The sequence below is a fragment of the Sitodiplosis mosellana genome, unplaced genomic scaffold (genome assembly GCF_009176505.1).
Source record: "Sitodiplosis mosellana isolate CC-2019 unplaced genomic scaffold, AAFC_SMos_1.0 Smas_scaffold_6226, whole genome shotgun sequence".
NCBI classification, from domain to species: domain Eukaryota; kingdom Metazoa; phylum Arthropoda; class Insecta; order Diptera; family Cecidomyiidae; genus Sitodiplosis; species Sitodiplosis mosellana.
In genome coordinates, this window is record NW_022601467.1 from 2,710,266 (window position 1) to 2,733,504 (window position 23,239).

The 23,239-nt window shown below is 37.9% G+C and overlaps 5 protein-coding genes across 8 annotated transcripts; 2 read left to right on the plus strand and 3 right to left on the minus strand.

Moving 5' to 3' along the window:
- Positions 1–665: 665 nt before the first annotated feature.
- Positions 666–2,800, minus strand: LOC129578538 (uncharacterized). Its single transcript, XM_055467275.1, has 4 exons — positions 2,364–2,800; positions 1,665–2,263; positions 1,228–1,580; positions 666–1,160 (listed from the first exon to the last, which is right to left on the minus strand). The coding sequence occupies exons 1-4, from the start codon at positions 2,665–2,667 to the stop codon at positions 839–841; spliced, it is 1,578 nt and encodes a 525-aa protein (XP_055323250.1). The 5' UTR covers positions 2,668–2,800; the 3' UTR covers positions 666–838.
- Positions 2,801–2,830: 30 nt separating this feature from the next.
- Positions 2,831–5,060, plus strand: LOC129578537 (ATP-dependent RNA helicase abstrakt). The gene is made up of 2 exons (XM_055467273.1): positions 2,831–4,105; positions 4,190–5,060. Exons 1-2 carry the CDS (start codon positions 2,969–2,971, stop codon positions 4,907–4,909), a joined length of 1,857 nt encoding a protein of 618 aa, XP_055323248.1. The 5' UTR covers positions 2,831–2,968; the 3' UTR covers positions 4,910–5,060.
- Positions 5,044–9,663, minus strand: LOC129578536 (uncharacterized). 4 transcript variants are annotated; one of them, XM_055467271.1, is made up of 9 exons: positions 9,161–9,663; positions 8,766–8,988; positions 8,161–8,467; positions 7,775–8,054; positions 7,415–7,696; positions 6,807–7,350; positions 6,274–6,739; positions 5,941–6,179; positions 5,044–5,633 (listed from the first exon to the last, which is right to left on the minus strand). In XM_055467271.1, the coding sequence occupies exons 3-9, from the start codon at positions 8,406–8,408 to the stop codon at positions 5,488–5,490; spliced, it is 2,205 nt and encodes a 734-aa protein (XP_055323246.1). In that variant the 5' UTR covers positions 8,409–8,467; positions 8,766–8,988; positions 9,161–9,663; the 3' UTR covers positions 5,044–5,487. The 4 variants fall into 4 exon arrangements, with proteins under 4 accessions (XP_055323246.1, XP_055323245.1, XP_055323247.1 ...); XM_055467270.1 differs by having other exon boundaries at positions 9,076–9,663; XM_055467272.1 differs by having other exon boundaries at positions 8,571–8,988; positions 9,076–9,630.
- A 7,649-nt stretch (positions 9,664–17,312) lies between these two features.
- Positions 17,313–18,536, plus strand: LOC129578540 (protein snakeskin). The gene is made up of 4 exons (XM_055467277.1): positions 17,313–17,625; positions 17,859–18,055; positions 18,162–18,291; positions 18,370–18,536. Exons 1-4 carry the CDS (start codon positions 17,575–17,577, stop codon positions 18,457–18,459), a joined length of 468 nt encoding a protein of 155 aa, XP_055323252.1. The 5' UTR covers positions 17,313–17,574; the 3' UTR covers positions 18,460–18,536.
- A 272-nt stretch (positions 18,537–18,808) lies between these two features.
- On the minus strand, positions 18,809–22,748 carry LOC129578539 (uncharacterized). The gene is made up of 6 exons (XM_055467276.1): positions 22,467–22,748; positions 22,247–22,402; positions 22,001–22,131; positions 21,687–21,885; positions 21,175–21,616; positions 18,809–21,098 (listed from the first exon to the last, which is right to left on the minus strand). The coding sequence occupies exons 1-6, from the start codon at positions 22,637–22,639 to the stop codon at positions 18,963–18,965; spliced, it is 3,237 nt and encodes a 1,078-aa protein (XP_055323251.1). The 5' UTR covers positions 22,640–22,748; the 3' UTR covers positions 18,809–18,962.
- Between the last annotated feature and the right edge of the window lie 491 nt (positions 22,749–23,239).

Sequence of the window (23,239 nt, forward strand, 5' to 3'; positions counted from 1 at the left end):
GCAAATACATGTACACGCACATAGCGCAAAACATAGAAATGTAAGCGGTTAGCGCAGTGACGGGCAACATTTGCATCTCCACTAAACCTATTGAACGTGAAATATCTGCTAGTTGAGATGCTTTAATCATTTCGGCCCATTGTGCCCATCACCATATATAGTATAGTTGATAACAATAATTCTGGATGAAAATAGACGAAAAGGAAAAAAAAAACTTTAAAAGTTACAAAGATCATCCGATAACGAAAAGATTGAAAATGTTCGATTGTCATTGTTTTTTGCTCGGCGTCAACGTAATCATTCACACGCAAAATCATTTTTCTGAATGCATTTTGAAATTGAACCTTTTTTTGTTCGTTTTTTTTCTTCTTCTGCCTTGCGATAAAGTTCATAATTACTTCAATCAACAACTCTTGATTCGAATTCTCAGAAGCTCAAGTTATCACGGATTACCCTCTGGGATTTCCATTAAGCAAGTGTCTCGTTTGCGTAAACAAATACGGTGTTTTCAAAACACTACCTTTATGATTGTGACAATAAATGGTCTTGATCGACTTTCCATAGTGTAGATGATGATATACATATGATGTATGCTTTGAACTATGTTGGATAGACAGAGAGCATAAACAGTACCATATTGAACCGAACAAATAACGCAATTCGTATTCGCTGCACATAAATGTATTTATTATGAGTCTTAAGTTAAATCTCTTAACGGCTGTAAATTATTATTCAAGCCAATCAATCAAATTGTACATGTTAAAGAGAGAGTAGTGTTTGTTTTGAACCAACAAATTCACAGTATATCTTTCAGATCCTATCTAACTTTTATGGAAATTCAGAAAAATTTCTTTCGTTTTTGCTTTTGATTTTGGTTCCGATTCTGGTTGCGATTCGGTTGATTTTGTTGTGCGTAATTGAATCCAATTTTGTTTGCTTTGCGCTGCTGTAAATGTGGCGGTAATACTTTCTGCAATTTTACCGGTTGTTCGGGCTTTGGCTCAGTGGGCGCAATCAATTCGTAGCATTTGGATCTAAGACCACCGTTCAAAATTTCATTTGCCAAATCGACGAGCTCTAATTTTTTGAATATTACTATGTATCGTGATCCGTCGGCGGTGTTATGGCTTCTCGATTTCAATGCCAAGCGGCTGGCAATTCTGTAATGTAAAATGCAATTTTAGTTTACCTCTCAAACGATGAACGATTTCATCGATTGATACTTACTCGTGGAGTGTTTTTCGTTCATCCTTAGTGAATTCTTTGGAAAATGCTAGATCATATGTGGCCGATTCGTTAGTCTTGTATTTGGTCAAATAGTCTACAAAAAAGTTGTAGTTGAGTTTTGTCGAATCCGACAGCCCCAGTCCACTTCGATCAACCTTCATTTCGATGCTGATCGGTTGTTCAATACCATTTCCGGCAATACCAAGCGAACCGCCCGTCCATCCAAGCATTTTCATCATTTTGAAGCCTTTATTACCTTCATCTAGCTGTATCTTTTGTGCATTGTTCGCGGCTGCGCTTGTATCATTACCATTTTGTTCGACATCAACACTCACCGTATGCACCGATTTTTGCTAAACAAAAGGAGAATTTTTGTGTTTTTCAAATTAGTTCGGAAATCGATTCTCTTTCTTGCATTCAGATTTGATTTTGCTTACTTTAATTGTGTAGTGGATTTTTCTCGCCTTCTCCAGTGCCAAGTCGAATGCTTGCACTTTGGCCTCTTTTTTGCCGGTTGTAATTGGTGCAGTACTATAAACGGTGCCATTGATTCGAACAACGCACTCAAGTGTCGTTGCATCGGATTGGCATACTTCGACGTCACACTTTACCGTGGATCCCTGTTTTGCGGCGCTTTGTTGTAGAATGTTGATACTTTGTTGTTGGTCCGATTGAGCAATGGTTTCGTAGATGATGAAACCGGTGTTTGGTATGCGTTTTGTCTGTTTCAGCGCTGGTGGTTTTGTTTGGATTGGGTTAGATGGAGCAGCATCTTCGTTCTGTTTTGGGGTTGTGTTTTCGTATAATGGATTCGTTGAGAAGCTCGGACGAGGCATGTCGCCATCATCGCTGTCATCGTCGGATTTTGGGGCAATTTTACGCTTTTTTGAATTATCAACTGTATTTGTATTTGTACTGCTTGTGGATTCATCATTTGCGGATGGTTCTAGTTTTCGAAACGAACTTTGAAGCGATGGAAATGCTGCTCTTTGACTTGTACTTTGATTGATTGTCTTTGTGGCTTGTGAATTACGTCCTACTCAGAGAAAAACAAATTTCAATTAAAATTCAAATAAATAAATCGATGTGAGTGATATTCAGAGCTGTAAAATACTGACAATTCTTTCGTTTTCTACCTTTGGCTTTGGCACTAGCCGCATCGCTTGCCCCAACGAACGTTCGCTTGAGCCGACCGTTTCGCAATTCACGGAATTTGGCTGCAACATCTTTCGACAAATGTGCTACGCGTTCCATGGTTTTATTCGGATATTTACAGCCAAGAAACTCAATATTGGTGAACACCTGAGCCAAACACACTAATTCGTTTTCGGGGAATTTTTCTTTGTGCGCATCGATGAATGCCTTTCGTAGTTCCCAATGCTCATCACTCTCATAATCGGCTTTGTACCGATTGACATCCCAATTTGTTGGAAAACTCATTTTTAGCTCTGTAAAACAATTTACTAGGATTTGTTCGAAAATAAAACTAGAAGAAACTTAGTAAACGATGTTTTTTTGTTGTACACACGTTTTCTGCTTGATGTTTTAGCTACAATACTAATGAGTAGAAAAAATAAAAATGGCGAACACGCACATCTACTGTCAAACGATATGTCAATGTCACCCATCGCCTAATGAGTAAACAAAACTAAACGTTTGCAAAGTGTGTGAATTATTGTCGCTTGTGAATTTTACGATTTTCTATTGAATAAATTTGTTCTAAGTATAATTGAGACGAAGAATGTCATCACCATCGCCAGCTAAAAAGAGATATCGTCGTGAGGAGCAAGGGGAAAAGAAGAGAAATTCAGACAGCGATGACGATAATTATGTGCCGTATGTGCCGGTTCGAGAGCGTAAGAAACACGAATTGATGCGATTGGGTCGGATAGCACACATTGCCGAAAATGCAAATAAATCGTCCAGCGAAAATGAAAGTGATAACGAACAGAGCCAGGAGGTGTTGGGACGTAAATACAACATCAGTTTGTTGGATCAGCACACGGAGCTCAAGAAATTAGCCGAAGCAAAGAAAATTAGCGCCGTCGAAAAGCAACTGAAAGAAGAAGAAAAGATTTTGGAAAGTGTTGCCGAACGAAAGGCATTGATGGCTGCCTCTGAATTGGCCAAAGCTATCGTATACGAAGATCCCATTGAAACCAGTTGGAAACCACCACGACACATTCTCGCCATGCCCAAATTTAAACTGGATGAAATCCGTCAAAAACATCGCATTCTCGTTGAAGGTGAAGAAATTCCACCGCCCATTCGAACATTCAAAGAGATGAAATTGCCCAAATCGATATTGTTGGCACTCGTAAAGAAGGGAATCAAGAAACCAACACCGATCCAAGTGCAGGGGATTCCAACGATTTTATCGGGTCGTGATTTGATTGGCATTGCATTTACTGGTTCGGGAAAGACATTGGTCTTCGTTCTACCGATCATAATGTTTTGCGTCGAACAGGAGGTTTGCTTACCATTTATTCGAAACGAAGGACCGTATGGTTTGGTCATTTGTCCATCACGTGAATTGGCCAAACAGACGCATGAAATCGTTCGATTCTTCTGCGATAGTTTGAAACAAGATGGTTTGCCTGAGGTGCGTTCATGTTTGGCTATTGGCGGCGTACCCGTCACCGAATCCATGGAAACCATTCAGAAAGGTGTTCACATTATGGTTGCAACACCAGGCCGATTGATGGATATGCTGGATAAGAAAATGGTGAATTTGCGAGTGTGCCGATATTTGTGCATGGACGAAGCGGACAGAATGATTGACATGGGCTTTGAAGAAGATGTGCGAACCATTTTCTCCTACTTCAAGGGACAACGACAAACGCTACTTTTCTCAGCTACTATGCCCAAAAAGATTCAAGTAAGCAAAACACTTTATTTCTACTATCACTGGTGGTTATTTCGCTCAATATTTACTTATTGTTTCATTTCTCATTTGCTTTAGAATTTTGCTCGATCTGCGTTGGTGAAACCGATAACGATAAATGTGGGACGAGCGGGTGCTGCATCGATGAATGTCATACAAGATGTTGAATACGTGAAACAGGAAGCTAAAGTTGTTTACCTCTTGGAATGCTTGCAACGAACTCCACCACCAGTATTGATTTTCGCTGAAAAGAAACAGGATGTCGACGCAATTCACGAATACCTATTGCTGAAAGGTGTGGAAGCTGTCGCAATTCATGGTGGCAAAGATCAAGAGGAACGTTCAAAAGCGGTCGAAGCATTCCGTTCTCAGATCAAAGATGTTTTGGTTGCCACTGATGTCGCTTCAAAGGGTTTGGATTTCTCGAACGTACAGCATGTAATCAATTACGATATGCCAGACGATGTCGAAAACTACGTCCATCGAATTGGAAGAACGGGACGTTCATCAACAAAGGGTTTGGCCACCACATTCTTAAACAAAGCCACCGAACAATCGGTGCTTCTGGATCTCAAGCATTTGTTGATCGAGGCCAAACAGAAAGTGCCACCATTTTTGGCAGAACTTTGCTCCGAGAGCGAACAACTTTTGGAAGTGGGAGATACACAGGGTTGCAGCTATTGTGGTGGTCTGGGTCACAGAATTACCGAGTGTCCAAAATTGGAAGCTGTACAAAACAAGCAAGCCTCAAATATTGGACGTCGCGACTATCTTTCGAATACAGCGGCCGATTATTAAATGTACTCATCACAGGATATACTCATACTTACTCCATTTGTTTGAATTTGTATTTCAATTTCTCTTCTTATCAAAATGTGCAGATATAATTGTATTCACGATCATATATTCGTTAATAATAATACGGCATTAAATTTTGCAATTTATTCAATTTTTTCGTTTAATTCCTAAATTCAATGCAAAAATGCACTGTATACATAGTAGTAGTTGTTTTTGTTTGAGAAGAAAATAATGAAAAATATGAAAAAAATATGAAAATGATTATTATTTCTGTTGTGTATTCTTCCATTCTCTTTTTATCCGGCATTCCTTTCATTCGCCAACGGTTCTATTTTAGAAATGACGAATGTTAAAAATTACGTTATGCTTTGATTTACAGTTTTACAATCACAGACAGCTGTTCGATCGTAAATCGCATATCATTGTAGAACGTCAATATCATGCTTTCATTTGTGTTGAGCTTTTGATTTTTTTTTAAATTTCATTTCAATTTCGTTTCTTTTTTGTTTTGTTCGTTCCTGGTAAAAAATAAACCTCCCTTTTGCATTTGCTCCCGATTTTATTTATATGGTTTACGACTATGTGTCAAGTAATTCCGAAATAATTTGACAGTCGGGCTTCTCCTTCAGGAAGGTGGTAATACCTTTTAATGTGACCGAGGTACCGGTTACATCCAAATATCGAAGATTGGGAGCGCATAGGGCTAAATGGCGCAGGGTGACATCTAAATTTGAAGAGAGACAAATGATTCGTTTGTGAAAAAAAATGCAAAATAAAAAGTAGCAATTCTGAGGCGAAGTTAAAAATATGATTGAAGCAAAGAATTAACACAAAGTGATCATAAACTCCAAATGGAGGATTGGTTTCTATTGTCAAAAGGTACGCTTCAACGAAGCCATCTCTTGAGGTTTCTTTGGAAATAAATTAAAATCAGAAAATTAAAAAAAAATTTTTTTTGGCACAATTGAAACTTTTCATAGTGCCAAAAATTCGGTTTTCAATAGAAGCGGTCGTTTTTCCATTAAAATTACCGGTAACATCCAAATAATTCCGAACAGTGATCCGTTCGAGCAACGTATCTGGCGGTCGTAGTTCAGCTCGTATCCAAATGATATTTTCTTGTACGTTGTGCCGTGGCATGCCAAAGCTACACATTCCTCTGTCGGTTATATAATTACCACTACCGTTGAGCATTGTGTTGTGGTACCGCATCGTACGATATGGTGCGTCTGCAATCGGATACAAATTTCGCACCTCCCACGAAATTTGTCTATTCAATAGAGGGGAAAATGAACAATTTCTGAATTTATTAGAACAGTAAATTTTGCTTGAATTGGCATTGAGTAATTTTCATTGAAATTTACCTATTCATGTTGCCATTTTCATCGTTATTCGGCGATCGTCGGTGCTGTACAATGATCAATCGTTGTCGGTTTTCATTTGGCGGATTTGCCGGCTGTTGTCGATTCGATGGGCCAGCCTCATCGTTTGCATTATTATCCGTGTTTGCATTTGCGTTTGCATTTTCCTGTGAATTTGATTTGGCTGCTTTTATGGAATCATTTTGATTTGTTTGAAGGCCTGACGGTCCCGGTTGACTACCACCATCCGTGTTTGCATTTGTGTTCGTGCTAATTGTCGCGGTATTTTTGCTATCGGTTTGTGGAGACTTTGATTTTTCGGAACTAGACGAGGACGAACCATGGTTGCATTTTTTTGGGGTTGACGGTGCATTCGATTCATTTTGGCTCTGGTTATCAGCAGATTGATGCTGATTACCCGATTGTCTTTGGCATCGAAGTGGTGCTGCAAAGACTCGATCGTTCGAGTCTAATATGAAAAAGGATTAAAAACATATTACAATGATAATCGAGTGAGTAAATGATCAACCAAGTACCTCTCCCATTGATTATGCCAATGACACAGTGAAGTCCGTTTGTTTCACGTATCGGACTATCAAACTCGTTAGACCGTTCGGCATTGACATTTATCATTCGGCCATTTTGCAATATCACTTGAATACAGTGAGCCTGATGTGGTGCATTCGCATCATCGTTATTACCGCTTACTTTGGCTCCACCATCTTCACCACCATCACTATTGCCATCTTCGCTGTCTGTGCTACAATCCGATTCATCCTCTGATTCAGGCTCACTTTCCGATACAATGCTATCATCTTGCCGATGTGTTTCCTTATTGCTGTTGCTATTGTGTTTACTTTTTTCACCCAAATGTTTCGCCGACTCGTCGGTAGAGTCATTGTTCCGTGGTTTTGGTTCGTATGATTCACTGTCATCGGTATCGGAAGGTGTTTCATCGGTTGATATATAATTTTCGCGAAACTCAGCCGGGCAATCCATTTTGATTTCACGTAGCGTTGACGTGATATTGAAGCATTGAATATCACTATCAGAAATCGGTGTATCGCGTACGTCCAAATACTAGACGTAGAAAAAAAAATGGAAAATTAATTTTTGTCACTCTAATTCACCCGTATTTGCTTACCTCTAGGCTCTTGAATCCAAATCGTGTGGCAATGCTGCCGTATGGAACACACCCTTTGAGTGTGGAACATCCGCGTAGATTGAGTCGCTTTAAATGTGGCAGTTTGGAGAAAACAACGAGATCATGTGTTTCGAACCAGGGGCACTTTTCTAATGAGATTTCCTCCAGCAACTGAAGGTATTCATCGATTTTGGTGAACAGTCTGGGCGAGCGTGGCAACGTTATTTGGCAACCATAAAATATCAAGTGTTTCAGTGTCGCAGGAAAGTCGGAAATTTTCACCTAAGCGCATGCGAAAAAAAAAATAAATCAAATTAGATTTTGAATACGCATTCGAATCAATAGAGTCCAAATGTTTACCTTTTGAAAGTTGATGTAGCCTTCACGAATTTCAATTGTTTCAAGACATTGGCAAGAGGAAGACAATTTTCGCAAGACTTTCACGGTGATTGTATTATTCTTCCACTTTTCTGACGGATACTTTGTGACGAAGCCACGCACCTTGAATTCGTTGATGTCCCCAATTTGTAGCGCAGACAATAGTTTCTTTATTTGCCGTCCCATCATCCGTTTCGTTGCAAAATCAAATGTTTTCCAGAGGCGACGGTCTTCGACCAATTTCAAAAAATGTTTGCATGTTCTAAAATAAAACAATCAACAAATGATGATATTCAAACAATAACCGATATTTATGATGATGATGACAAGAAAACGGGTTTGCCCTTCGTAATCGTTATGACACTCACTTGGAAAGTGCATATAGTGTGGTGCTCTCACAATTTTGTAGGATTTCCAAAAGCACTTCATCGGTGAAATCAAGCAATTTGAATACGCCATCATCTTCTTCGGCCGGGGCTATGAAACGCTTGGCCGATAAATTCGATTCAGCCGCATCCGAGGCACGACGTTTCCTTTTGTTGGCCTCATTTTTTATTGGCCGATTTGCATCTGTGGTTGATGTTGATGGCTGAATATCGTTGTTCACTTCCTTCATTGGAAATGCACTCGAAATCGATGAGGTAATACACGTATCGACTGCCTACTAAATAATAACTTTGCAACAACAACAACAAAATAAAAAGTAAATACACCAAAACATGAGACCAAAATGATTATATCGACTTAATTGCACAAATACACATACACACACACACACAGAGAGAGAGAGAGAGAGTGTGTAAGCCCTTGAAGGTGATAAATCAATCGCAGTTACTGAATTTCGTGCATATCAACGGCAAAGCAATTCAATTTAATTTCGTGAAACGCACAAATTTTTTTTTCCACCAAAAAAAAATAATGGCTGGAACGCGACTTTTTCCGATGGTATTAAAACTCTGTGCTGAAATCTTACCCAAACTATTTATGTGACTGTGTTTTCGATATATTTTTTTCATCTATTTACGAGAAGACTTTGTTTTTTTTTTTGTCAATTGAATGAAACTTATCTTTGGCACCGAATGTCAAAGTTTTCTCTTACAGGCCTATGTTGTCGTCTCACTCCAATCTAAATACATTATACAACTGTTGCGATGTTTGCGGTTCATATTCCGTTTTCGGTATAATGGCTGGATGATCTGACAAAATGAAGTAGTAGATTTTCTTTAGATTGCGGTATTTCTTCGTTTCGACTTGCGGTATCGGTACAATAAATAAATGCGTACAATTTTTATATTATATTGAAAATTAAATCGAAATTCAACTCGGAAAGGGATTTAATCTTTGATTTCATTTTCTTCTTCAATGTACCTAACATTGCAGACGAACTGATTTTATTCTCAAATAACGAGCAAGGAAGCCGTCGTTGCTTATTGAATTATATGTCAATGCATACACCTGAAACGCAGTTCAGTCACGAACTCAATATTCATTTCTTTTATTCTTTGATTCAGAGCCAATCGGTGTATCGTTGTTATCAAACGAATAGAATGCGTCAAATTAACCTAAATCTCATGATTTTCTTCATAAAAATCACACTATTTTTTTACCATGTAGATTTTATGTATAAATAGCCCAATTCGAAAGGTGTCAAAATTATTGTAAATTCTCTATTCAAGAGAGGAAATTCATGCTCGCCGCTGCCGATAAATAAAATTTTTGTTTTGAAATATTGATTTAAACTGTGCTGCACTGGTGGCAATGACAAATTAGATTAAGGGAATGATTGTTTGAACCGCGTGTCTGAATGGTCTTTCTGAAGAAAAAATCAAATAAACCTGGTGTCATCTTTCTTTGAATTCACTTACGCACGCATAAAATGTCATTTAAACGGAGCGTAAATGGTTTGTTACAAAATAACTGTTTTGTTTTTTCTTCTTCGTTATTAGCATTTTGAACGAGCCGTGCGTCAAGAGAAATGTGCATATCGTCGCTTCTACATCAACCGGGGATGTAGCTCAAATGGTAGAGCGCTCGCTTAGCATGTGAGAGGTACCGAGATCAATGCTCGGCATCTCCAAGTCCTTTTTTTTTACTATTTTTCTTGTCTATTTTTGCTCATGTGAATATATAAGAATACCATAGACACTATTTGATGAATTGTTTATTGCCTTTTCACTATTTTGCCTTAGATTTGAGGCAAAACCGAGGGGGAAATCACTCAAAAATAATTTCTATTTGACAAGTAGTTTTTAGGTAATTCGTTGAACAAAAAGTAATTTTGAATGTAGTTTTTCGACTAAAAATTACTACAAATTACTTTTTATTTGATAATTTACTTTTCTATTAGAAATTACTTGTCAAAAATATATTTTTCTATGATAAAAAGTAATTTGTAATTCTCTTCGAAAAAGTAATAGTGAAAGTAATTTGTGAACCGAAAAAGTAATTTTCTAGAGTGATTTTCCCCTCGGGCAAAACACAGTTTTATGAGCATGTTTTTTTTAAATTCATGTTGGTAATTCTTCACGTATACGTAAATATCTCTTTTTAATTTTAAAAAACTTTTTTTTTGCTACTAAAAAGATATATAATTGTAGGTATATGGACATAGTTCGTGCAACATAACAGACCATGTGCTGTGCGGCACATATATTTCATGAGACAAGCAGCAAGCGGGACAAGGGAAAAAAGAATAAAACTGTTGGAAATGAAGGAGCGACAAGGACACCATCCATCTTTATTTTCAATTTGATTTGTTAATATTTCGGAAAGATAATTTCTCCATATCGCATTTCACGTTCAGCGAATTACAATTCCCAATTCCTTTTTTGTCTGTGGCAATTGTGCTGACAACAACGCTTGACAGCAGCAGCAGCGGCTATGATGAGAATATCTTCAAAAATCAATCGTAACATAATCATTCGTGACTCCTTCAATTCTTCTCTCTATCACTGTCTCTTTCTTGTTTTGTATGCGTTCAATATAATAATCGTGTCATCGAACGTGAAATGCTAACATGAGAACAAAATGTGGACGAACAAAAGAATGAAACGGAATTCCATAATAAAGACCTTTATCAATTTATTTCATTCGCAATAATCCAAATGCTATCTGTATCCATTTACTAAGCACTAGCAATCCTGAATACACCGACCGAGTTTAGCAGCAGAGAAGAGACGCGAAGAGAGAGAGACGAAGTCGGAGTGTTCGTTCGTTCGTTCGTTCGTTGGTTCTCCTTTTTTTCCAAACGGACAGATTTCAATTGGTATGAACCACAGTTTGAGATATCAATATGCTGCCGATTCACTGATTTTACGTTTATTTTCATTTTGATTTTCGTTTTTCATTTGAAATCACTTTACCGTACAATGAACTGACATTGCGTGCGTATTTATGTTATCACCCGGACACCATTTGGATTTCTTGTCGTCATACCGCGCGTGGAAAGCGCACATTCCAAGTGACAGCACAAGCACACTTTGATTTAATTTTCTTAATTTTCATCGTATGATCTTCGAACTGTATACAAACCGATGTGTATGTGTATGGCCGTTGAGATGTGTATTGTTGTCTGAAATTGGGCACGAGCAGCTGTGAGGACTCGAGATACTATTTTGAATCGAAATCACTGTCGCTGCTGTCGCCGTTGCCGATCAAGCGAAATAAATAATAACAATGACGAAATAGTGGAAAGAATGGAGTAAAATACGTTAATAAATTCAATCGAACGTCGAAACCCGTGCACATCAGCTTGAATGAATGAACGAACGAACGGGCAAATCATTTTGAAAATTAATAGATTTCCACGATGATAAAACAGAAATGGCATTTTAATTTCGTCTTTCATTCACTGAATTTTCCGTTTTATCACTGCTTTCCACTTCGCAATCGGATATAAATGAGCATTTTGATTGAATTTATAGCTTAAATATCGTCAAATGCATTTTTCGTTATATTATTATATGCACTCAGACCAGAAGACTGTCTGCAATGAGTTTTGGCCGTGGTGTTTCCACCAAAATACTATTGTAAATAATCCCAACATTTATATGCCGTTATTTTTAATTATTTATTAATTCGCATGTACATAATCAACTTCCGATAGCGATTAGATGCAGCCATGAGAAGTGCTGAAATGCGCGATTGCGTTAGAGAATTCGGAAAGAAAAGAAAATATGGTTGATGTCGTTCACATAATATACATCATAATCAAAGTTCCTGTTGATTTCATGAACGGTGCAAGAATGACATTGTTCCTAGTTAACGATTTCCATCTAAGATACACTATTCAACTAGTTTCCGAGTAAGCACGTAGGTTTCTTTGAACCTAGAATGTGGTCGCTTTGACAAACAGTACGTTAACCACATTTGCCGTTCGCATAGCGAACACTTCAAAGCAGATAAATGTGGTTTTGCCTGCTGCAAACCATCTATCCATTGGCGCTGATAACCGCGAACAATGTAATGAAATCATTTGTTCATGAGCTGTTATTAAAGTGTGTGTCCAAAGCAGACAAAAATAATTTATATCGCATAGCGGACGCAGCCTTGTGTGTGTGTGTGTACCTGAATGTGAATGTGAATAACCAAATGTTCACCTATATGAAATAATATGATTCGAACAATGTTGCAATTTCAAATGAGATTTGCTGCTCGACACGGATGCGAAAATCCATTTAGTTATTTTCAGTTGTCATAGAGTCAATAAGCCAATCTAAACAATGTCGCTTCAATGTACGTATGAGTTAGTATCAATTTTGCCCTTCATTAAATTCGATAACACCTCTTAATGTCTTGAAGGTCAAATGAAAGGTTGAAAGTCTTACACCGTTGAACTGTAGGCGTTGTTCTAACCAGCAGAGCTAACATATGCCAGCAGATAGAAAAGTCCGATCGCACGTTTGAACACGCGAATTGCTACTCGGATTCATGTTTGAACAAAACAAAGAATTGTGTCTATCTCGAACAATGTACCATGTTATTTTTTCTTGCTTTTCCATGTTTACTATAGCGCGTACGTCGTATGCTCATGGTACAAATGGAGTGGGAATAGCAGCGTAATGACAAAGGAGCAGGATGAGACGTACCGGATATCTCGATTCATCGGGTTTGACGTTTTCGATAAGTCGCAGACTTCAATTACAAGAATTATTTACAGGAAATGTAATGGGAAAAGCATAGCCAAAAGCAATTTAAAATAACGTATTATGAACTTTATTTTTGTATTGTGAAATTATCAATTGTCGTTGTCTTCGTCGTCGTCGATGCCGTCGCATCGTAAGTCACTCAGTCAGTCGCTTTTCACAAAATCAAATTGATTCCGTTCCTTTTCCCTTGTTTTCCCATTCGTTTCGAGGCATGCAATTTAAAATCGGAGGGAGTACGGATACATATCCGTAGATTTCATACAGACAATAAAACTGATGACATTCCAAAGCAAATGCCAACAGAAAAAAGAATACGATTTTCGCATGGAACAATTGAAATCGAGAAAAAAGAAAGCAAAAGATGGAGAAAGAAGGAAAAAAATTGGAAATGGAGATGCAAAATTGAAAGAAAAAAAAATAGTTTCTTAATTTGAACTGCAGTGACGGCGCATTCAAATTTAAGAACATACAACAAATATGTGTACATGTAGTTCGACCAAGGATTATGCTCCTTTTTGTTTTTCTTCGTTAAGTCAAACACACATTCTTTTTCTCTATTCTGTTCTCCGTTTGCTGCTGCAAATCTCTTTTCCCCATTTCGATGTATACGTGAATTCTCGAAGAAGAAAAAAATATTTCGATTATTTTGCCGTTTAAATTTGCGGCGCCCGTTTTGTTGCTCCCCAATCGATCAAATGCAAAACAACCTTTGAGATTTGTAATTGGATTTTATTAATCACAGACCCTAGAAAAAAAAAATTGAAACCAAAGCGAATAAAAAAGGAATCCACTTTCGAGCCGAAGAAAGAATTCAAAGATGCAAATGTGCTGCGAAGACGAAGTTCTCGTGTTCATAGGTATGGGTTTCCTTTGATGTTGTTTGTCTGACTGCCATTGCATAATGCAATGGATATGTTAAATTCCAATTTGCTCGAAGCACTGTCTTCGTCATCGAAGAGAGGCCGAGCAAACAATTCGGTTGGGTACCAAATGTGTCTGCCACACCACCATATATAAAGTCATATTAATATCCAACCAAAACTAGCCAAAAACCAAAATGGCATAGCACATATGTGGCCAAGTGATTCAATCCATGTGTGACCGTAAAAATTGTTTATTACAATCAAAGATTTGAATCCGATAGATTTCTCCCATTTCTTATTGAACTCATCTAAAAATCAACAGATGAGAAATAAAACTTTGTGTTGTCAGCATTTCAGTTCAACTCAACACGACTCGAAAGACTTTAACTTGTCACCGCAACAAGAATGAATTCAATTACATTTGTTCAAAGCGCTGTGTGGGCTTCGGTTCAGGTGACAAACGGAAATCTGAAGCACGAATCGTGCGGAAATGCTTTTCTTTCTTCGTGTTCTCCGTTTCTTTTGAAAGCGTGGAAACAGTAGCTAGTAGCAGAACGAGAACAGCACTAGATTCATCATCCCAATTTCATTAGATCTTGCGCTTTTTCTTCGTTCTATTGTTTTCATCAGTCGATTTTCTTTCTAACTGTGATTGCATTTTACACACATGTATATATAGACCATGTCGGCCCACGTACCGACAATACAAAACTTCCTTTGCTTCTACTTTTTCCTCGTTCCTCGTCGTGCTGTTGCTTCTTATTTTCCTCACACAAGTTTCCACCATTACCATTGCCAGCCACCACCAAGACAACGCTCTTGTCTCTATTTCCCTCTCGGTCTCACTTCACCTGAGAATGAATTTCAGCACGACGACGACGACGACGACAATTTTTACATCTACATTGTTCCCACATTTTTCGTATTGGTGTTTTATTAACTGATTTTTGTTTGTTGCTGTTCTCTTTTTCTTCAACACTGAGCAAGTACACGTATTTCAGCCTCTTCATTGCACACTCAAATCTTTCGCATTTTTGCTCACTGTTGTCTTTTTTGTTCTTCTTCTTCTTCTCTCGTCTACGACATACGCCGAATGCACATGAATCGTGTGTCATTTTAGTTTCATCGAGTGTATATCCATGTCACACCATCCAGTGAGAGAATAAAGTTTCTCATATCCAATTTCAAAACAAGATTTTCTTGTTCCCAAATAAATGTATCGAAGAGTATGTTCGTCGGCAGGCAGGCAGGCAGGAAAAATGAAGAGAAGGAAAAAAAAGCACAACAAATAGACAAAATGTCATGGACGTAAACAACACCGCAAACATATACAGAATGGCTGTATCGAAAGATTCGTTGAAACACTGAATGCGACGACGAACAAATGGAGAAAGAGTACAATGTCAAGTGGTGGAGTACCGAACAAAACGAACGAATGAACGAACGAACGAAACAAACCAAACCAAACTGAAAAAAAAATGAGAAACAAAAAACAAATCGGTGGTTGGGAAGTGTAGTCACATACACATGACAAAATAATATACTTTTGACAACATCAAATTCTATTTCTTAAAAGTTTGATGGTTTTTCTGTTTTGGTCTTTGCTGGCAATTTCTTGTGTGTGTGTTTTTTTCTCTTTGTTCGTTTCCTTTTGTCGACATTTTCCCGCGCTGAAATTTTATGTTTTCTCATTGGCGTTTGTGTCATGAATGCTTGCACTCGCTATCATTTCTTTTTTACAAGTTTGGTTTTTCATTTTCTATTCTTTTAGTATGAGGAAAGCACTAGTTTGTTTCATTCTTCCTTTCTGCATGTGCTCGTTTACGTTTTTTTTTTATTAGGTTTCTGTGTATGTGCTTTTCTGTTTTATTTTTCATGTATTTATTCTTTGGTTCATTCGTGCGCCTTCCTTTCCATACTCGTATTCTACTTTGAATACAGCATTTGATGTGTTCTTGGCATGAGAAGGCTTTTTTATATTCTATCTCTCCCTCTGTTTCTCTTTCGAACTCTATCAAGATGATGACGTTGATAGGATTTTCAAGTGCAGAGACGTTGCTGAATGTTCGTGTGCCAGTGCATTTTCCATGGCCCCGAAATCGAATGATTAATTCCACGAATCAATTTCTGAGTTTTGTATCAGCATGAATGCGACGGCTATTTGATTATTATTCGACACTTATTCCATTCATATTAACATTAGCTTAGGAATGAAATGCTCTCCTCGATTGACCAATCGACCGACTAAACTGCATAGTTGTGTATAAATTCATTGGAAATTGAATGAAAATTGGCAACATCATATTGTTTCTATTCGAGTCAAGTCAAGTTCCCGTCCAGTTTCATGAGTTGAGCAAAGTCAATGACAATGGCATGGTTTGCAACAGGTAAAGAACATTAAACGAACGAATCGTTTGCACAAGAGGAACAAATGATAAAGAGAATGCACAATGTACAATATACATATACACACACGTATACTATACAGTGGGAATGAATGGATTTACACAGTTTGAGTTTTATGGTGTTAAATTCGTAATTTCAAGTGTCAATGCACTGATGCGCTCGTCCACCACTTGGCTGTTGTACAATTCATTTGTTGGTTCATGAGAACCAACGTTCGCCAAATGACATTCAAAACTTATTTTACTTAACGTTGTGCAATGCCGTGTCCAACGGTATGGGATTCATGAACCCATCACCATCATCACCGCAAGGGGAATAAACTGAACGAATGAATGACTCATGCGTATTTCAACTAGCGGATTCATCAGCGTTTATTCGTTCTATCCATTTACAATGGCTGTTACTTTGGGAAAATGAACTGATGAACACATGTTACGAAGCTTAAAAGCGACACATTTTTGAACTGTGGCCAATAGGAATACTATGAGCCTTTTCACAATGACACATATTTAGTGTTAGTCATAGAATTTCACAAGTTTTCTTATGGCACCTGATTAAGTTGATATGAATGTGCTAAGTCTATACCATCAAACACACAAAAATGACTAAGCGGTGTTCAACACACACCTTGCAATGAATGTCAGAAAGTGAGTCGCGTACGCATAAAACACAAACAAAAAATGTTCAAATCAAATTTTGCTGGACATGTAGTTTATGGTGCTGATTTCGAAAATAGTGTGTAAATTTACTTTTCAAAGCAAAGCCAAACAACAACCAAATATCTCGACGAAGAAAAAGTCACAACGAAAATAAAAATAGGCCAGCGTTTACAAACACTAAACATTGCATAGCATTTTTATCTTGCACACACTCATTCTGTTTTCCACCGAAAAGGTAACTCGAAAACTCATTGAATGGTGTTGAATGTAGAATTTGTTTTCCGTATACGATTTCACATAGGTGTACCATCGTTGCTAGTGAATACAATTCAATATTTCATGCGCATGATACCATTTAGAATGTATTCATACTTATCTTATCTTATCAATGGCGGGTTATCATCGTAAACTCAAATGATATGCCTTCAGCAAAGTTGAATTGTTCTCGACTCACTTGTCGTGCTTCAATTTTGCGATACATTCATTTTAAAAAAATTCGACCAAAAGTGTGGAACATTCATTGCATACCAACGAACTAAGTTGCGATTCCATTATTCTGGTTGAAATTTCGCGCTACATGAGAGAGCGAGAACAAAAAAACAATCCAAATTCCAATCTTTAATTAGCACAGTGTTTACGAAATATTGTGGACAATAAATTTGAAAAGTAAGCATAAATCAAAGTAACGAAATTAAGAGACGAAAAAAATGGTGTCAGTGGAAACGGTCGGATCGATATTTTTGAAGGTGTTCAAATTGGTGAGTATTTTATTTTTTTTGTAAAAAAGTGTCAATCTAAACTTGAAAGAAACAAAAATATTTATAAAAGAAAAAAAAATCATGCAAGACAATAATGTGGATATTCATTTAGTATAAAGTTCAAACCATTCGAGCTGACTAATGAATACCACACCCATTACCAAATACATGAAAAAATAATCGACTTCGAATTACACATATGCGACTCATCGTCACCATCATTTTTTATTCAGGTAATCAATTTGGTCATCTTGTTGATGTATCGCTTTGGATACGCTGGCGATTTCCTTGGAGTTGGTGGCACATGGAACCTAAACGAAGAGAAAAGTGCTGACGCTGAAATCATTGCGTCCGGTGTGTTTGTTGGCTTCTTTGTTTACACTGGAGTTCAAATGATCGCATATTTGTTCGGTACCACAAAGCACAAGAGGTAACATTGATGTGGGGATGTCTTTGGCAAATCCAAAAGAATAATAAATTCTAGAACAATGAATGAGGATTAATACCGATTTTTCGATTTCATGGCGTTTGAATAGAGAGCTCTCTGACACAATCATGAATGTTGTTGGTGCTTTCATGTGGGTGTCAGTTGGTGCCACCGCATTGCATTACTGGCAAGGCTATATGGCTGATCACGATCAATTGGTTGTCGTTCATGAACGTACCGTGAGTACAATCGACACATTTTGAATGCTTCTTGCAGAAACGGAATGAAACATTTTATTTTCAATCATTTCTTTTCAGGTCGGTTTGGTGCTTGGTTCACTGTGTGTTCTGTCCGGAGCTTTGTACGTGGTTGACACCGTTCTGGCATTCATCCATTTTGCAAAATAAATGACAGATTCAAGTGTATTCCAATCTAACCATATGCAAGAGTGTCCAGAATTAAATTATTTTTACGCGGTTCAATTGACAAAAACTAAACTGTTCGCTTCTCTCTCTTCTTATGGGCCATTTTAAGCCATAAGTTTTCGCATAGATTTAATTTTCCCACAAACATAAGTTTCAGATTAGATTTTAGTGTTTAATTTAAGCCGTACCACCACATACACATTTTTACCTTTAAATGTTCGCACGAATTTTATAGCATTCCAAATAAATACATCGACGCTGAAAACAAAATTACGAACAATGCGCTTTTTCCTTGAATCGAACAAAATCGAATAAATGAAACAAAAAGTGATTTGATTGCCATTATCACTAAAATAAATACGATTCACTTTATTTACTCAAAAATAAAACAAAAAGTTCGAACAAATATAAAGAGACTAACTAAATGGAACAGAAGATGGACGATACAAGTGTAAATAATCATGGTATCATGGTCAACAGTACAATTATGATAGGGCAAACCACCAATGTCCGAGATGTTTGGCGACCGAATTTGTGATTTTGTTTGCGTAGCCTTTAATTGATCGCAAGACCTTTGGAACAATTTTCTCCTTTGTGGTGATCATTTCGGGTTCTTCCGTTGTTGTAGTTGTTGGTCTGGTAGTTGTTGGTCTGGTTGTTGTTGTTTCTGGCTTGGCTGTCGTCGTCGTCGTCGTCGTTGTTGTTGTTGTGGTTGAAGTGGTTGCACGTTTCAGATCGTAACGACGAATGTTATAAACATATTTCCTGTGTGGTGCATAGACTGCTTCTTCGTTGAACTTTTTTGAAATGGTATTCACTTCATTTTCCTCGGAATCAATTCCATTGTAATAGACTGATCGTCTGGTGCGAAATTTCAATGGTTTTTCAACGGTTTCCTTGATTTTGGCCAAGAATTTTCGAAGCGGTCCATTTGGCCTGGTTCGTTTGTAATCAATTGCACGCTTGAAAAGTGCTCTTGGGCGTGTTTCCGATTGCAAGCACTGTTGTTCCATGGCCATAGACAATACTTTGCATTTTTTTGGTGCGCTAATCTCAGTTTCCTCCATGGTATGGCCAGAGAAGTTCGTGATTCCAGCATCATTTTTGATCAGACTATTTTGGCTACGTTCCAATCTATCAACCAATTGAAGCATTTTATCGAGCAGCTTTTGATCGATGGCATCGTCAAGACGAAGGTCATGCGTTGGCTTCATTGCATTTCGTTGAACACGTCGTTCGATTTCCTCATTCATTTTGGAGTTGATGGCACGCCGACGACGTCTCTTCGACTCGAATAAAATATGCTCGTCTGGTTGTGCAGCTTGAATGGCGACATTTGGGAGGAAAGCGGTTATCGTTTTTGGATTAACACTCTGTGCATTGGTCGCCATTGGCCATAGATTTTGGCGAAGATTGTTACGAGCCTTTTCCATATTTTCGCGATTCATTTGAAATGTGGGCTCGAGATTTTTTACGATGAATTGCAGATGATGTTGTGGCGCAGGTTGTACCGGTTGAACCGTTTGCACAGTAGCGGGATGTTGGACCGGTTGCGCAGGTTGTACCGCTAGAAATGGGGCAACGGTGACTATGTCGGACTTGACATCCATTTCGGTCAATTCGCCCAACAAAACGGACGATGGAACGGCATTGGTGAGTGATGGGCTCATAACGAGCGGTGGTGCAAAACCAGTATTGCTGTATGGATCCAAAGCCGGTGCTTGTTCAACAATATGATTGGCTGCATTCAAAGCGGCAGCGTACTCATTTGGCTCGGTAACGGCCTCGGCTAATTCAAAATGAACATCTCCCGTTGGTAAGTCTGGATTTTCAACTTGATCAAACAGTTTTTTCTCCATCGGTTCGGCGTTGAGAACATCATGTACGGTCGAAATTGATGGAATCAGTCCCTTACTGCCGAATTTCAATGTTGGTGTTTTGAAATTGAACGCTGACTTCTTCAAATCGAATTTGTCAAACAAATTCTTGAGCATATTTATATCTCGCTTCATTCGTTTCATTGGTAATTCCACCTTACTTGTGTACGCACTGAGTAAATTGCGTCTCTTCATGTCGTCCACTCCGTTGTAAATACGATTGATAAATTTTCCGTCACCAATAAAGCGTTTGTCTCGTGATTGTACTTCATCGTTCTCTTCTACTATTTCGATCGCATTATACTCGCCGTGCTTGTCGATGCTATTCTCCGTATCTCGGCGAATTCGATCGGTTGTACCATCTTTTCCAATGCTTGCACTGCGTTTCGAGCGTTTGATTGCGTTTTTATTATATGATTGCGCGTCAGTTTCATCTCTTGCAACCGATTCCACAATCAATTTCTGAAGAAGACGCTCCGACGAGGTTTCCACTTGAGTTTGGTCAGTTTCAAATGAAATTGGCTCAACAGAAGCACACTCTGGAATGCTGGCACCAGTAAACACCCAAAATGCAACTGAGTGTGCGGGCATCGAAATTAGTGCACCTTTTCCGGGGAGTTTATACTTTGCCACTGGCACCAGAACGGTGGGCTCAATGATTTCAGCTCCGTTTAAGTACACTTTGCCATTCACGCCGACGGTCAACATAAATTCCAAATATTCAGTGCCCGATAGGAATGGTAACTGAAAAAGAAAAGAAAAAGTAAATTAAATGACGTGAATTGTGAGAAGAAATATCAAAAAAGAAATATTTGCTTACCTTTGCCGTTATGTCCAAACTTGAGTCTCCTGCATTCACACCGAAAATGGTGAAAGATCCACTCATATTTTTAGTACAATGTGCATAGAAGTGAGAATCGAAGCGATTTCCGTTGAACATTTTCGTATCAAAAACCGTTTGTCCGATGATCCGCTTGTGCAGCAACGTGATGTAGTAACTCATTGATGGTTCGTACCAAGTTTGGCGATTGATTGGTGCAAAAATAGCTTTGAATCCGTTTTTAGCCGCATCACCGAGAATTTGTGCCCAGTTCAAACCTTGTTTCATTTGTGTCAGTGGATTTTTTGCGTCGGTATTTTTCTGTAAAAGTGACAACCAAACTGGTGGTTCACCGTTCAAAATCGTTCTCAAGGCTGGATCGACATTCAAATTGGAGAAGAAATCATCGACATTTTCATCGGTATAGCTGAGATCGATTGATCTAGAAATGAGAAAAAAAACATGGTTGAAAACCAATTGAAAATGTTGAGAGGCAAATGTTCCAAGCTTACTGCGACCAGCCGACAGCATCAACGACGTATTTCGAAAACTCAGAGTACATTCTGGCCTCATCTTCGCTGCTACCAAGTGTAATATCCGAGCCAACGACGCTCCAGTTCTTCTTACTCGCTTTTGTGGCAAATGCACCAACAATCAATTTCAATGTGTTCAAATCGTCAATGTAGCTGATCGCGTCTTTTGCGTGAAAATCTACAAGCCAATAACGTTAACATTTAATATCGTCGATTTGTTTTATTTCTTTTCAAATTTGAGAATCTTGCTGCCGAATTTTCAAAGTTCGGATTATTTGGAAAATGGAGTTTACCTGCACCCAATTGCCATGTAATATCGTCCATTTCAAGCTTGCTAACTTTCCCCAAAATTTTCATCACATTCCGAGTGTTCCAATTCTTTGGATCATACGGCAATGCAATCACTGGTTTGATGTCAGCCGTTCTGAACAGAGAAAAAATGAAGAAAAAATCAATTGAATCAGATTAAATCAGATCATTCCGATTGAAAAGAAATATATTTTGAGATGGAAGAATATCGAAAAGGAACATTCACTCACTGCAAGACGTCGTAAACACTTTTTAGTTGATCCAACGATAATTTCGATGAGCTAAGATCGATAAATTCGCCATCCAACCGCATTTTATTCGTATTGTTTCCGTAGATTTTCAAATAGCTCGGACCTGATTCCATCATTCGATATACAAAAGCGTCTCTGTTTCAAAAAGTTTAGCATTAGACCTTTTGATTATTCGCCGAACAATTTTTCGACAACTTACTCTTTTTCCTTGCTCATTTCAAGCAGTTGAACCGGATCGATGGCATAACTGATGAATTTCTCACTGATGAAATTGGTCGGTTTCTTTGAGAACATCTGAACAACCACATCGTCACCACTGCACACCGAAATCCATGCCACAAAGCAAAACGCCAAACAGTACGACGCAAACATTTTGCTTGCAATAATTTTTTTTCTCGAAAAAATCACAAATCACACAACACCCTATCCACAATTTTAACGACGATCTTTCTCTTGCAACGGATTGTTTCAAACTGAAGTCAAATTGAAGCAGGTGAATTATTATAAAATAAAATTTGGATCATGCATGCAAGAAAATTTATTTGGAACAAATTGCGGAAATCGCTGAATATACAAACATCATGTTTTGTTTGGGGACAACAGTTTAAGTTCTTCTTGCATTTGTTATGCAAAATAGAGGGAAAAAAATTGTGACGATAAAAATATTTAGAAATTACTCGAATATGGAAGTTTTTACAAAATTTTAATGAGGTTACCAAATTATAGAGAGAAAAAAACCGTATCTATGCAAAGGGAAATAACAATTCTAAACGCTTTCATTCATCATTTCAATTGGATTTCCGATGTTTGTTGTACAAGAATGAAGGTCCCGAGCAAAAATGTGAAATAAATTTACATTTAGGCGTTTTTACATAAATAAATTCAATTATTGACGCATTCGTAGCATCACATGTCTATTATTCATTTTTCTCTTCCCATTTATCGCTTAGATTCTAAAGTCATTCCTCATAG